The sequence below is a fragment of the Dermochelys coriacea genome, chromosome 5 (genome assembly GCF_009764565.3).
Source record: "Dermochelys coriacea isolate rDerCor1 chromosome 5, rDerCor1.pri.v4, whole genome shotgun sequence".
Taxonomy (NCBI): Eukaryota; Metazoa; Chordata; order Testudines; family Dermochelyidae; genus Dermochelys; species Dermochelys coriacea.
In genome coordinates, this window is record NC_050072.1 from 20,992,449 (window position 1) to 21,007,125 (window position 14,677).

Consider the following 14,677-nt stretch of genomic DNA (forward strand, 5'->3'; position numbering starts at 1 on the left):
CGGTGGGGGCGCTGGGAGTGGGGTGCGGGGAGCAGTGGGGGGGTTCCAGCAGTAGGGGTGCTCGGGCGTGGGGGGAGTGGGGCGCGGGGAGCAGTGGGGGGGGTTCGGCGGTAGGGGCGCTGGGAGTGGGTGCGGGGGGAGCAGTGGGGGGTTCCGGCGATGGAGGCGCTCGGGCGTGGGGGGAGTGGGGTGCGGGGAGCAGTGGGGGGGTTCCGGCGGTGGGGGCGCTCGGGCGTGGAGGGCGCGGGGAGCAGTGGGGGGGGGTTCCAGCGGTGGGGGCGCTCGGGCGTGGGGGGGAGTGGGGCGCGGGGAGCAGTGGGGGGGGGATCGGGCGGAAGGCGAGGGGCCTATGCCTCTGGCTATCTGCATCCCTCCCCACCCGTCTGAACGCAGCCCCACCAGGCAGCGTGTGGCCACCGTGGCTCCTACGTTCATTAGCGCCGCTCCCCCACAGGCTGTTTGGGAGGCGAAGGTTTCCTTACTTAGGGCCCGGGCACGCTCCACCCCCGCCCCCGCCCCCGCCCCCGCCGGCGGGAACGGGTCTGGGGGGCGCTGCGCTCCCCGCGCAGCCGGCTGCCATTTCAGCGCCGCCCGCCGCCCCGACCCCTCCATTTTATTTGTAATTCCGCCCCGTGCCCGCCCGCAGCTGCCGGGGCTCCGGATCGTCTCTCGGAGTTGCTTCCCCCGCCCTCGCCCCCCCCCTCCAGCGCGCACACAGCGCCATCGCAGCTCGCTCGCTGTAACGCCAATGGGCCGGTTTCTCTAGCTTCCCCCCCCCCCCACACACCCCACCCCTTGCAACTCCATTGCTTTCCCAGGCATGAGAAATTGCAAAATGGTCCGGGTGGCGAGTGTGCTGGGGCTGGTGATGCTCAGCGTGGCTCTGCTGATCTTATCCCTCATCAGCTACGTGTCCCTGAAAAAGGACAATATCTTCACCACTCCCAGATATGCCAGCTCGGGGGTGCCCCGAATGTACATGTTCCATGCTGGATTCAGGTAAGTGCCTGCTGGTTCTCGCTCCGTTTTAAGGCGGATGGATGCACACGGGGGGGGGGGTCTTGCATCTGGGCTCTCCCCGTTCGCCCAGGCATCCTCTGAGCGTCGCTTTTAAACTAAAACACCCTCCGAGTCAATCGATGTGCTCGCTCTGCTCTGGGCTTTCGGTCTGCCTGTGTGGTGGGGAGGATGCTGTTGACTGACCTGGGGGAAAGGCTCATCTTAGTTGATGATCATGGTGGCTCCACGCCCGGTTCATATATATTCCACGGTGCGAGCTAATGGCGCAGGCGCCCTGGTCCCCTGGATTGAGGTGGGGAAAGGCTGGGAGTTTCCCCCAGACGTCTTCCCTTGCAACCCCCCCACCCCCCTCCCCCGCCTTTGCAATTCCCTCCACCCGGGAGATTCCAGTCCGGGGCCCAGCGCAAAGCCACTCCCGGCAGAGGGCTCCAGGCTCGGGGCACAAGGTGCGCTCTGGACCCCAGCACCCAAAGCGGTTCCCAGCTCTCCTTCCTCCCCAGCCTGCTGTTCTTCCTGCTGGAGGGAGAGAGAGAGAGAAAAGTGGCTCAGATCCCCATCTTGCGTGGCGCTTTGGATTCTGCTTTGCACTTGATGGGGGCGCCGAGGGGGCAACACTGCAGCATCCCCCGGAAATCCGAGGGGTTAAGCCTGACGAGAGGCGAACGGGTCTGGGTCATAGCGGTGGGGCTGGAACTCCTTGCAAAAGCGCTCTGTGCTGGCTGATGCCGTCCGTGTGCAAAGCCCGTTGCATCTCTAGGGGACACATGAAGAGAGATGCCCTTCCTTTCCCTTCCCCGCCCTACAGTGCTGAGCTTTCTGAACAAGGGCAGACTACAAGCCAAATCCCTCCGAGAAATGCGGGACACTCTGGTGGAGGGGAAGGAGCGTTGTTAAACTGCTGGAGTTTCTGAGGCTGGGGGGTGGAGGGGGGGAAAGAGAGAAAGGAAAGCAGGATGAAATGAACAGGCAGAACCCTCTTATCATAATAACCCAGGCCCAGGGAGCGGGGCTAGCTGCTGGAGACTGACTGCTGGTCGATCGCTGTCCGTGGTGCTGATTTACTCTCTGAACCTGCCCATCTATTTGACTTCAATTCCAGCACGGTAATATTTTTGACGGCCATTTTATGGATTCTGCAGTGCACAGTAATGTGTAAAGTCTCTCTTTCCCTTCGTTCAGATTGATTTAAACAGGGAGACCAGACTATGACGGGGGAAATAGAGATTTTGTTCAGTTAGTTCCCTGTACATTAGGTCTTCCGCACTGAAACAGACAGAATCTTTAAACTCAGCCCTAAGCAATTTGTTAATTCCGTGTGTGTACGTGCATGCGTCCTCATTTTTCAGGTCCCAGTTTGCACTGAAGTTTCTGGACCCTTCATTTGTACCAATTACAAATTCTTTGACACACGAGCTGCAGGAAAAGCCTTCCAAATGGACGTTTAATAGAACAGCATTCTTACATCAAAGGTGAGAGAGAATCAAACCAAGGAACTGTTTTGTTAGGCCTGGGGCTCTACTCTCGCCCCATGTACTGCAATTATCCCTCTCTCTATGTACCTGTGTTTGATGTATATTTAGAAAATAAAATCAGGCAATTATAAATAGGGATCGCTGAATAACTTGTCAGAACTCTTGAGACAAACAGTGAGTCTGAACATTTCCCAACAAGGTGAAGTGTTTAAAAAAATATACAAAATAAAATACATCACTGTCTTAGGGTAATTTATTATTTCATTAAAGAACAGAAGTTGTTTTACAGCAATGGAATACTAATGGGATGTGACCAGGTTTATCAAAATGATAATTAATTTGCTATTATTTCAAGATAATTTTTTTTAAAAAACCTTTAAGAATCAATATATAAAAATATCAAATATTCTATTCATTAAAATACAAAAAATTGTTTTAGTGAAACTTCTCAGCCAATTTGCAACCAGTAATTCTGTAAAAATGCAGACTAGCTCTGTTTTTATAACCATTGTTGTTTCTGGTTGTCTAAAACATGGGGAACATGATGGAAACATTTCTGATCCAATTAAAATTAATAATGTCCATAACAATTTTCACCTCAACTTCACCAAATTCCATTTAACAAGATGACAACATGGCAATTGAAATTATTCCTCAGTTCCCTTCATTTCCTCAAAACTCAACATTTGCAAGAATTTAATATTGGGTGAAATGCTTTTTAGTTGATCATTGATGCACTTCTTCAACTTGTGATACTAATGCTGGTAAATGGTGGGCCAGTCTTCTTGCTTTCTTTACTTATATATGTGTTTAGCCATTGATCTTCAGTCAGTGGAGATTTCTGCTAGAGATTGATGCCACAATCTGGGCCAATAACATTATCAGAATACAAATTTTGCCTGAAAATTGCCCACTGTTTTTAAAGGCTAGATTGTGGCTTGGATTACACAACCAGAAAAAGGAGTAAGAACTTTCTTAACACTCCTATGCAGCCCACCTGGTCTTGGGTTTTGGAACAAAGGAGAGAGCTGAACAAAGTGTCCACTAACTGTTTCCTTGGAATGGGTAGGAGAGGTGGTGAACTTTAGCTTTGCTCCCTCTACTCTTTTTGGTCACTAGTCAACACAGCAGATGAGGCAGTGTGAGGCTGTGGGAAATAATTTCTGGCTGGTATAGCCCAACACTAAATTACAACCCTTCAGGAGCCAGAAAAGAGCAGAGAGGAAATTGTGGTTCTTCCCTGGGGTGTTCCTGGAATGACATCACAATGTGCCACCATTACAGCCTGTGTTCTTGCAGCACAGTCTACCCTTAAAGAAATAGCTTAGCTGCACCTCTATGCTGATGTTAGTTAATGCCTCAAGATCTGCCTTGCATTTGTCTGTTAGCAATAGACCATAATTAGGGTACCCACTGGGATTCCATTAATGCTTACACATTTGAGGATGATGAGCTGGAAGAGAGGTTGTTTGTTTTTCATAAACATGAACAAATAAAGCAGTAATGGTTCATTTTCTAGTTTTATCCACTGCAGGCGAAATTCCAGAGTGTTTTTAGGATTCATAATAGCCCTTTTAAAAATTCCAGTTTGCTTGTCCAAATGAGATATTATGGTATTATGTTTACGTAAGGGGAGACAGTTGAATGTCATTTGTTTTGTGACTCAAAGCTTCTTAATGAGGTACAAGAAGCACTTGTATTAAAAATTTAGCTACATTACTGTTAATACAATTGAATATTCTTGATTACTTCATTTTGTTTTAAGTACATCTTGGCATATGAGAGCTATCCAGTCCCACCAAAGCACTTCAGTTCACTACCACGGGTGAAATTTACCCTATCCAGAGGATCAGCACAAGGCCCATGCATTGCCCTCAAGTTAGGGTTTAAATAGGATTTAGTCTTTTCTGAGGCTCTGCACAGCAGTGAATTTCATCCTGTGTAAACAGTACACAGTTACAATCACATGCCTCAAACTCAAATCAGCATCCTCCATTAAAGTCAGTGGAGTTATGAAGGTTTGAGGATCTGGTCTCACAACTCTTGTCAGTTCATATCCATTTGAAAGCTATTGCATTGCAATCCTCAGCTGGAATAACTTTACTCCAGTTGTTTTTTAAGTAAAACCAATCATGACATAAGAAAGAAAACCTCTATTTTGTATAAAGGAGAGAAATATAATGAAATGTTTTATTTTGTTCTTTTGTATTTTATTTTAGGCAAGGAATTCTCCAGCATGTTGATGTAATAAAAAATTTTTCTTTGACCAAGAATAGTGTTCGGATTGGACAGCTGATGCATTATGATTATTCCAGCCATAAGTATGTTTTCTCTATTAGCAATAACTTCAGATCACTGCTTCCAGATGTCTCACCTGTCTTGAATAAGCATTATAACATTTGTGCTGTTGTTGGAAATAGTGGAATCCTTACAGGGAGTCAGTGTGGACAAGAAATAGATAAGTCTGATTTTGTTTTTCGTTGCAACTTTGCTCCAACTGAGGCTTTCCAAAAAGATGTTGGAAGGAAAACCAATCTTACAACCTTCAATCCCAGCATCCTGGAAAAGTATTACAACAATCTTTTGACCATTCAGGATCGCAATAACTTTTTTCTAAGTTTAAAAAAGCTTGATGGAGCCATTCTTTGGATCCCAGCTTTTTTCTTCCACACTTCAGCAACTGTTACAAGAACATTGGTTGACTTCTTTGTTGAGCATAGAGGGCAATTAAAGGTCCAGCTGGCTTGGCCAGGAAATATAATGCAGCATGTCAACAGGTTTGTATTTTCCAGTATTTCACTCATTGAAACATATATCACTAATCAACTACTTTATTGATTTTTCATTCACAATTTGCCTTGATGTGCAATGTCTAAAGGTTAGGACCTAATCCTGCTCCCATTGAAGGCAATTGAAGTTTTGCCATTGACTTCAATGAGAAGCACAATTGGTCCCTTAAGGTGAAGTTCCCCCCCCCCCCACGCCACCGTGCAAAAGAGTAGCACAAGGTCGATATAGCATGTAATTCAGCATAAGTGGGATGTAAGTGGTTGCATGGGTTTTGTGCTCTCCCACTGCACATGGGTGAATCACACAATGAATATATCACTAGAGCACCATCAGCCTTGGCTGTAAGTATTATAAACCAGCCTATAGCCAAAGTGATCATATAAACAAGGTGACTTGACATAAGCAGGGTTGCAATTCAGACTAGTTTAAATTCTAGGCACTCTTATTCAGGTTGAAGACTGTAAATGCAATGCAATAATATTGACATAAGTAGTGCATAGCCTTGTAATGGCTGTCTGCACAAGGGTTAATTTAACCCTAAGTCCATGATCCTGCAGTCGCCTCCACATAGGCAAACAGAAGCCCATGTGTAGCCCAGATGGTGTCAATGGGGTTCTGCAAAAGTGAAGGGATCTCTCTGGAGACAGGGAATACTTTGCAGGATTGGGGGACTAACAAACAGATGTCCTAATGGGCACCATTGCAGAGAGGCACAAAAAAGTCTGTGATAAACTTGTGCAAGGATAGTGTTTTCAGTAACAGTATGTTATATTCATGCTATTTTAATAAGGCCTAACCTGAATAGTAAACCTAATATTATTAATATGATCACTTATGAATATTGACATTCTCCACCCACCGTCCTGTTTTCTTATAAATCGTCATATACAGAATTGGTACCTGAATCAGCCTCTGCTTTATTATTTCACAGGTACTGGAAAAATAAACATTTGTCTCCCAAGCGACTGAGCACAGGTATTCTTATGTATACCCTTGCTTCTGCAATATGTGAAGAGATCCACTTGTATGGGTTTTGGCCATTTGGATTTGATCCTAACACCAGGGAAGACCTCCCATACCATTACTACGATAAAAAAGGAACAAAGTTCACTACCAAGTGGCAGGAGTCCCACCAGCTGCCTGCAGAATTCCAGCTGCTCTACAAAATGCATGGTGAAGGACTAACTAAACTGACTTTGTCACATTGTGCCTAAGAACTTAAAACTTGAAGTGCCAAATGATTGTTTAAAAAGTGCCCAAAATGAATTAAACATTCTTTAAAATATAATTCTAAAAAAAAAAAAGAAAAAAACCTAAAATATTTTCCATAATATAAAGATGCTTTTTAATTGCCCTTTTCACAGCTCATCAAAAGGTTTCAGCATATTTAGCAATGCAGAAGCGTTTATCAAAATGTACTGACACTATTCATGGACCTGGAAAGTTTAAACTCTTTCAGATAGGTATTTCGCATTTATAGATATGCTACTAAATACATGTTTTAAAATATTTTCATATATGTATTTTAACATTACACTAAATGCCTCTAACCTCCAAATTTTAATGTTCCATGAAGATTAGAATTAGAACCGTTAGTTTAAAATATTTTGCTTATCTTACAGCTATTACTATTAGTAGTGAAACATACACATGTTGCCATGGCTAATTGGAGAAAGCTAATTAACCTTTCCATTTACTATCAAGTTCTAGTTCTTTAGAATGGACTCTGATTTTCACAGCTTGCATATGATCTGTGGTAGTGTGTTTTACATTTTCCTAGGAATAGTATTAAAGTGATGGGTCTTATCATAGCTAGATATATTAATTGTTCTTAGGTTACTTCAGTGTTTTAATTCAGTTTGAGACAAATCCTATAGATGGACCCATTTAAATCAATGGGAATGTTGTCATTAACAACAGTGTAACAGAATTTGGCTGTTTGATTTTAAAATTAATGTATAAAGATTAATAATACAATTTTTTTTAAAAAAAATCTCTTCTGTGATGAGGAGACCCAGGCATCCAAGGAAGGGCCCTTCCTAATCCTATCCAAACATCCCCAAAAGGGGCTGGCAGTGATTTTAAGAATAAGTGATTTGAAGGAGGAGCACAGTTTATAATAGTCTCTTTGACCTAGGCTCTTCTATTCCTAAACTCCCCTTCATCAGTGTTCTTGCTGCACTCCCAGTCTTCACAAGCCTAACCCACATATTCTAAAGCCATTGCAAGAAATGGGTTTTCCACTTCATAGCCCACTCCACGACCAGCCAAAGCCCTGGTCCTGCAATGAGCTCTGCGCGGTCTCTGGAGTCCACCCATGCAGGTCTCATTATAGGATCAGGGCTCAAGATAGAAATTAGATTTTCACATACATTGTTTCTTTTTCCTTTTAGTGCTACTGTACCTCAAGCATAGTTATTCTATGTGTTTGGGTGATACATTGTGTTATGTTCTAAAAGTGGCATCCATATTGGAAATACTATATCCCATCTTGTAGCTCCTTCTCCATGTCCCCCTAAAAAAGATGTGCAGAAACCAGGGTAACCATTACATTGCTCCTGAACCAGGGTATATAGTTATGTTTAAAAAAAAGTGTAATGATGCCACATAATTCAACAAAAATCTTTCATAGTTTTTTTTTATTTGGGAGCAGTGAGGATAAGCTCAATGCCAGCAATGGGAACGGATTAAAATTACTGGCTAAAATTTTCAAACTTAGGTGCCAAAAGTTATTCACCTAATTCCATATTTAGGTAAATAAAAATTCACTGAAATCCATGGGAGATACAGGTTTCTAACCACTTTGAAAATCAGGCAACTTATGTATGGACCTAACTTTTGGGGACTAAGTTTGAAAATGTTGGCCATTGTGTCTCAGGCCAATTGATTCTAATATTTTTAAATTAAAACCATTATACTTTAAAATATTCTAACAATTTTATATTATTTTGTATGGCTTTAAGTTAAGAATAACTAATAATGATGTAAAAGATCACACATGCTGCTATCTTAATTTTTCCAAGATTCTTTATCTACAAAGTAGAAATAGAATTTAAGAAAGGGAAACTCCAGGTTAATGTAAAGAATGTTCTAATCAGTGAGGAATGGTCTCCCTCTTCCATGGAATCCACTGAAACCTCTGCACCTTGGCTTGAGATGGCCATACCGGGACTGGTGAAGGATGGAAATGGGGACCACTGCTTTATTTAACAGATGGAAATGGGGACCCTAAGCATCCATGGTGAAATGCTGACCCTAATGAACTCAGTGGGATTTGATTTCAATAGGAATTTCTCCTTCAGTTCTTTTCTGAGTGAAAATCTGCCTGAGAGTTAGGGTGAAATTCTGGCCCTGATCAGCTTTATGGGAGTATTAGCTCCCTTTCTAAGCTTTCACCTCCCTCAGGATTCCCATGTGAGGGGAGCACAGAGCCACCTTGCAACAACGTTAAAAAACTCTGAATCCCAATGACTTCTGGTGGAATAGCAAATTCTATCCAGCTGACTTTGCACATCAAACTCAGCCTGTGCTATGTAGTGTTCTTAAAGTGATATTTCCACCCATGAAGGACACCAGGCCCATTCACTGAATTGAAATCCTGAAACAGCAAGAGTTTTAAAACCATTTTCAAAATTCTTCTTTGATTGATGGAGAGGACATAAATCACCAAAAATTTGCTGGTTTTGTTTTGTAAATAGAAACTTAAAACTGAAAGTGTTCGGGAGGAGGTTAGCCTGTATCCAAACTCACAGAGAGTATAGAATATGCCATCATAGTGTTAATGGATGACTTCAGACTCTTCTGAAATCTGAACATATTATTGCTAAAGTTTCTTGCCCAGTTGTGTAAGCCTGCATCTGCTTTCCTGGTATCTTTTTCTGTCCTGCTCGATATACTTAAGAATTCAAAGACTAGGTTTACTAGTATTACTTATTACAGGTGTTGTTATTAAGTGGCCTCATAATGGTGAGGTACCAATGTATCATGGCTCCCTATGATTAATTATTGCTATTTTATTTATTATTTGCATTGCAGTAACATGTGGAATCCCCAATCAGGGATTAGTTTTCCTTTATGCTAGCCACTGTTCCAACACAAGACAAAAAGACAGTTCCTGCCCCCAAAGAGCTTACAAACTAAGATATACTCAGGTTAAGGAGCTAGGGCCCAGCCCTGCAAACCTCTACCTTCTGACTAGTCCTACTGAAGTCAGACGAATAAAGGTCTACAGGATTGGACCTGTCCCTTGTAACTCCTAATCTGCCATGTTACACTGTGGGTGTGATTGCTATGGTACTCCTGAAGTCCAGTGGGATTCACGGACCACTTCCTTCTAGCTATGGAGTGGCATTGCTGTGTCCTTTGGGAGAAACTGCCTTTGATGCCTTGCAAAGTGATTGTGACTGAGGAAAGAGTGTGGGGAGTGTTCTATTAATTTAGATGGAATAGATGGGCTAAATGTGTTAGCATAACCCAGGCACTATCCAATATTAAACGGTGTTAAACAAGGTCTGGGGTTTGGTATGCAGAAACTTCAGCCTACTTAGTACCATGGCAACCACACTATTAACTATCCCTTTTAACCTTTTATTAAAGATACAGCAAGGAGAGAAAAACAGTTAAAGGATGCAAAATACAAAGTATTATGTATGGCTTTCATGTTAACAACATCCCTTGTTCCCTTTCCCTTTAGCTGAAGAGAATTTTAGACGGAAGAAAAATCTTTGTTTGACAGTCATTAGATGGTACCAAATATGATGGTAACTGTCCTTTTGGGAAAAATTGATGAAGATAGTTGAGATGGGCTGGAGCTGTTGTTCCTGATACTATTGTTAAAGTTTGATCCTATTTCATCCCAGATGGTGTTTGGGATTCAGCTGGAGCCAAGTAGAGGTTGTGATTTCTTCTGGGTCTCTCTGTCTGTCCTGGTCTGGTCAGGACATCTCTCAAGATCAGGATGATGAAGGCCCAGGGGTCCCAGGAGATAGTGGGGTGGCAGCCATGATGGTGAAACTTGCTCCGGTAGCAATTTTTCTCCCCAAAGTCTTTTTCTTTTAAGGACCCCAAAAAGGAATAGTGGGTGGAATAGCACATCCCCTCATTATTTTGTCCACCAATTAGGCCTACTTCTGGCACACCAATTTGGGTTCACTAATTTCTGGTTCCACATTTTTCTTGCTTACAAGCAGGATCAAAACACAGTCCTTGAGTTATATCAGTAGGCCTTTTTGTATGCACTAATTCTGTCTTTCTCCCTTTCGTACCTTTTCCAATCAGCATTTGTTGCTATTGTGATATCTTATGAACTTACACTGACTTTTTACAATGGATTTCACAATTCAGGTAAATTTGTAGGCCCAGATATTGCAGCTGGGGGTGCAGAGTGGGTAAGAGAGGAGGAACAGCCCCAGAATTAAGTTCTGAGCAATTGTGGGTGCCTGTGTTTAAGGAAGGTGAAAACATTATTTACATATTTTTCAAAAGGGAAGAATGAGAGTTATGTAGGGTAGGATTCTGCACTAATTATTAACTAGGTATGTCAATTAAACTTTTCCACTGTACTTTACTATTGGATTGTACATTATGTGTGTGTTCACTATGGAATCTAAATCCATTCTTGATTCTCTGCTATGCATAATAGAATATTCCTAATCTAATTTAATATACACACACAATCACTTATACACACCTAATTCTATAAACATTGTATCATATTTTGTACTGTGTGGAACTCAATCACTGGAGAACAGAAAATATTGTAGGAGGGTTCATAGTTGGTAGCTGGCATTTTAATTAAGTGATGGATTATTAATTTCAACAGTGGGAAACTATAATTTTAATCTAATTAAGTAAATATGAACAATTAGCATCATATGTGTTTTAATGCTGAGGCCAATATGTTGTATATATTTTTCAGTTGCTGGCTCTCAACAATAAGAAATTATATTGGCCAACAATGTCGATGTTTAGCTACTGTACATTGTTTACATAACATAGTTATGTGCAAGTTAGGTACATAGTTATGTACAAGTTTATATTACTAATGAATTTAATTAGATGTAATCACAAGCAAATATGCACTCGTCTAAATGAATGTTCTTTCCATCCAGTCCCATAGAGCATCTTCGAGAGACATTTTCAGAGAGGGGAACAATCTACTTAGGGCCGGATTCCAACACCTTTATTCTAGTTTAATATCACCTTACTGCATGGGTTATTCCACTGTCTTCTTTCCATTGACTTCAATGGGAATACTCATGGAGTAAGGTATTAATGAATCTGAATAAGAGTATCAGAAACTTTTAAAATGCAGTGGACCTTCTTATGATGAAGTCATCATTTTTTCACAGTGCAGCATCACTCGAAGCAGAAATTCTCTAGATCCAAAACTTTGTCTGGTACATTTCAGTGAATTCAAACAATTTTGGATCTAAATCCACTTCACTATGGAGTCCCATGCTATCTGAGTTCACTGTAAATGCCACTGTTTAGCATAGTGGCAACATTTGGATCTGAATCTGTATTTTGGGTTGGTGTCCTGATCTGGAGTTTTGTTCCGCACTGCTCTACCATTTCCTGTTCAGAAAGTGGATTTATTTTTCCAGTAGAGCTAGTCAGAAGAACTTCAATGGAACCATTTTCCATTGGAAAAAGAGGTTCCACTGAAATCAAAATGCTTCATGAAATTGTGTTTGAAAAAAAAAAAAGGGAAAAAAGTTTCCAAAATGTTAAAATATCCCATTTTGATATTTTCAGAACAAAGTGTTTCATTTTTTCCTTTTGAAATGGTGTTTGTTTCAATTTTATATTTTGTATTATATATATTATAATATAATATCAAGTAAAAAGCCAAAACTGAAACAAAACATTTCATTCAGCACCAATTCTTTTTTTTTCTGAAATTTTCTTTTGCAAAGAATTCTGAAATGTTCAGGTTTGTTTCTTTATCAGAACAAAAACAAATTTTGAAAACTCAAAATCCCGTTCAAAATGGAAATTCCAATCTCCACACAGATGGAATCTCCAGCTTTCTTTTCTCATAATTTTGCTTGCTATTATTTTCATCTGTGGGCTGGATTCTGTTTCTGTGGCTGCTCTTTTGCACCCACAAAATGAATTGCAAGTGCAAAAATTATGGGGACAAACGGCTCTGTAAAAGAGAGGTCACTCTTCTAAAACTATATCCCTAATTGTTGAAGGAAGTAGACTATGGAGTTTTGCCACTTATACCAAGGCTGAATGTGTTTAGTTTAAACAAATGTTGTCTTCTTTATAGCCTGTTTCTCTCCCCCTGCTATCCCTTGCAGTGAAGTTAGGGTACTGTAGGGAAAAAGTCTCCTCTCAAAGGCACGCAGTAGAACTAGACTCCAAGTTCTGCTCTCTTCACAGGAACAGAACTCCCAAGAGAAGAATATCGGGTGGGATCTACTCTGGGCACCTGAGAGGAGAATTTTGTCCTTGAAAACAGACTATGGTTTGATAAGCACTACAGTGATGCTATAGCAGGGAGAAAGAGGCACTAGGTGCTAAGTGAGAAACATAAATATCTTTAAATATCAGAAATGGGAATTCAGAAAATTATTGACAAAGGGCCATATCATACCATTGATTTTTATGCACAACTCCCCATTGTTTTTTCAGAACCCCATTGAACATTTCAGAGCCATCGATTTCAGCTCGGAGTTCTGCTTCAAAATCAATGACACAATAAGGCCCAAAGAAAATTGCTTTTTGGTATCAATATTCTTTGTTCAAGTTTGCTGCAATGTGGAAATCATGCTTTAAAAAAATTTGTTACTTGTATCCTTCTGTTTTTCTAGATGGTCTTTCAAATCTGCTTTTGTTTAGAGACAAAAGTGATTGGATTCATTATGCAAATTAAAGGAACACTATTTTGGGGGCCAATACTCTTCTCATTGGAGTGAATGGAAAGACTCCCATATGATTCATTCAGGGTAGGATCAAGCCCCTCTTCTTGTCCTAAATCTCCATTTTCAAATCAGTTTGTTTGGAGAAACTCACATTAAGAGCCTGATCCAGAAGTATCTGTGCTGGTAAACTCCCTTTGACATCAGTTTTGCCTGTCAGGACTGCAGGATTGAGATCAATGTCTTTTTCCTATTGTGTCTCGCTCATGGCCCATGTAACCCTGTTCAGGGGGGTGAACCTGAAAAGAGTCAAAGGTCCTGTTTGACACCTCCGCGTTCACAAGCCAATGTCATTGAAGGTCCAGATTCTGCCACTTTTACAGTGAGTAGTTAGCACCTAACTCCATTACTACTCCCTGTGGCAGACTCTGATTGTATTTTATGGAGAGATCAAAGCCAAGTGGTGCAAACAAGCAAATGAATGGGGTTGAAAGGGGAAGATGCAGGGCCAGGAGCACCCAATAGGTGTCCTGACTCAGCACTTCTCCCAAGCAGACTGACAGGGAGACCCTACATAAATTAAAGCAACTCGTCCAGCTGCTTTCCTCCAGCCGATCAGATTCTTTGAGTGTCAAGTGGCAAAAATTGCACACCATCCCAGGTATTGAGGAGGGTAAATCATGCCTACATTTGTTATCTTGTTGGCTACACTCTTCCTGCCTTTCTCTTGCAATCTGAATTCCTTCTTGACTATATCAATCTAAATGGATTCCTGATGGTGAAGGGTAAATATGCACTAATACAAGTGAATGTTTCAATAGATAGGCATAGATGTATGACATTGTATGCACATATGTGTCATTTCAAAACATTTTTGTTTAAAATATTGAATCATGGTTACTGGTTCCAAGGAGAAGGCCATGAACTGTTCAAAACCAATACAGCCCTGTCTCATGAGGGTAGAATGCCTACCATGGGACAGGTAGCAAATGGAGACGAGGTAGGATAGGGTTATAAGGTTCCTGGGTGAGCATAATATTGGGATGGATGCTGTTCTGCAGCAGTTGACTGTGATGCCACGGAGGGCTTTTGATGTGCCATATCCATTAGGATGAATTTTATCTATAAATAGTGGCCCTAAGCTCTTTCAAGCTAAAGTTTTAAGATCTTAGCTCTGATCACCTCAAGACGTGTTGATGTTCATGATACTGTTGCACAGTCCGTAAAGGCCTAGCCTGCTTCCAATAAAGTCAGTGACTGAATTTATGTGAGCAACTGCATGCCTATTTCCTTTCTCAGTGGGTATAAGCCACCTATAAAGAAGACCTGTGACGGTATGAGGATATGCATATGTAAACTCACAAAGAAATGTGAGAGTGTAACACAGGAGTTGTGCTGATCTAGATGTTAGCTTGTATATTGGGGATTGGGCAGGAGAGCAGAAAAACATAAAAACAAAAAGTGTACATAAAAAGTGGAGATGTATGTGTACTACTTCTGTTACTTTATTTAACATGTTAGTATCTA

At 41.6% G+C, this 14,677-nt stretch overlaps 1 protein-coding gene across 1 annotated transcript; it reads left to right on the top strand.

Annotated features, from left to right (window-relative positions):
* Window positions 1-538: 538 nt before the first annotated feature.
* ST8SIA3 (ST8 alpha-N-acetyl-neuraminide alpha-2,8-sialyltransferase 3) lies at window positions 539-14,144 on the top strand. The gene is made up of 4 exons (XM_038403769.2): window positions 539-999; window positions 2,367-2,489; window positions 4,712-5,269; window positions 6,214-14,144. The coding sequence occupies exons 1-4, from the start codon at window positions 821-823 to the stop codon at window positions 6,494-6,496; spliced, it is 1,143 nt and encodes a 380-aa protein (XP_038259697.1). The 5' UTR covers window positions 539-820; the 3' UTR covers window positions 6,497-14,144.
* The last annotated feature ends 533 nt before the right edge of the window (window positions 14,145-14,677 follow it).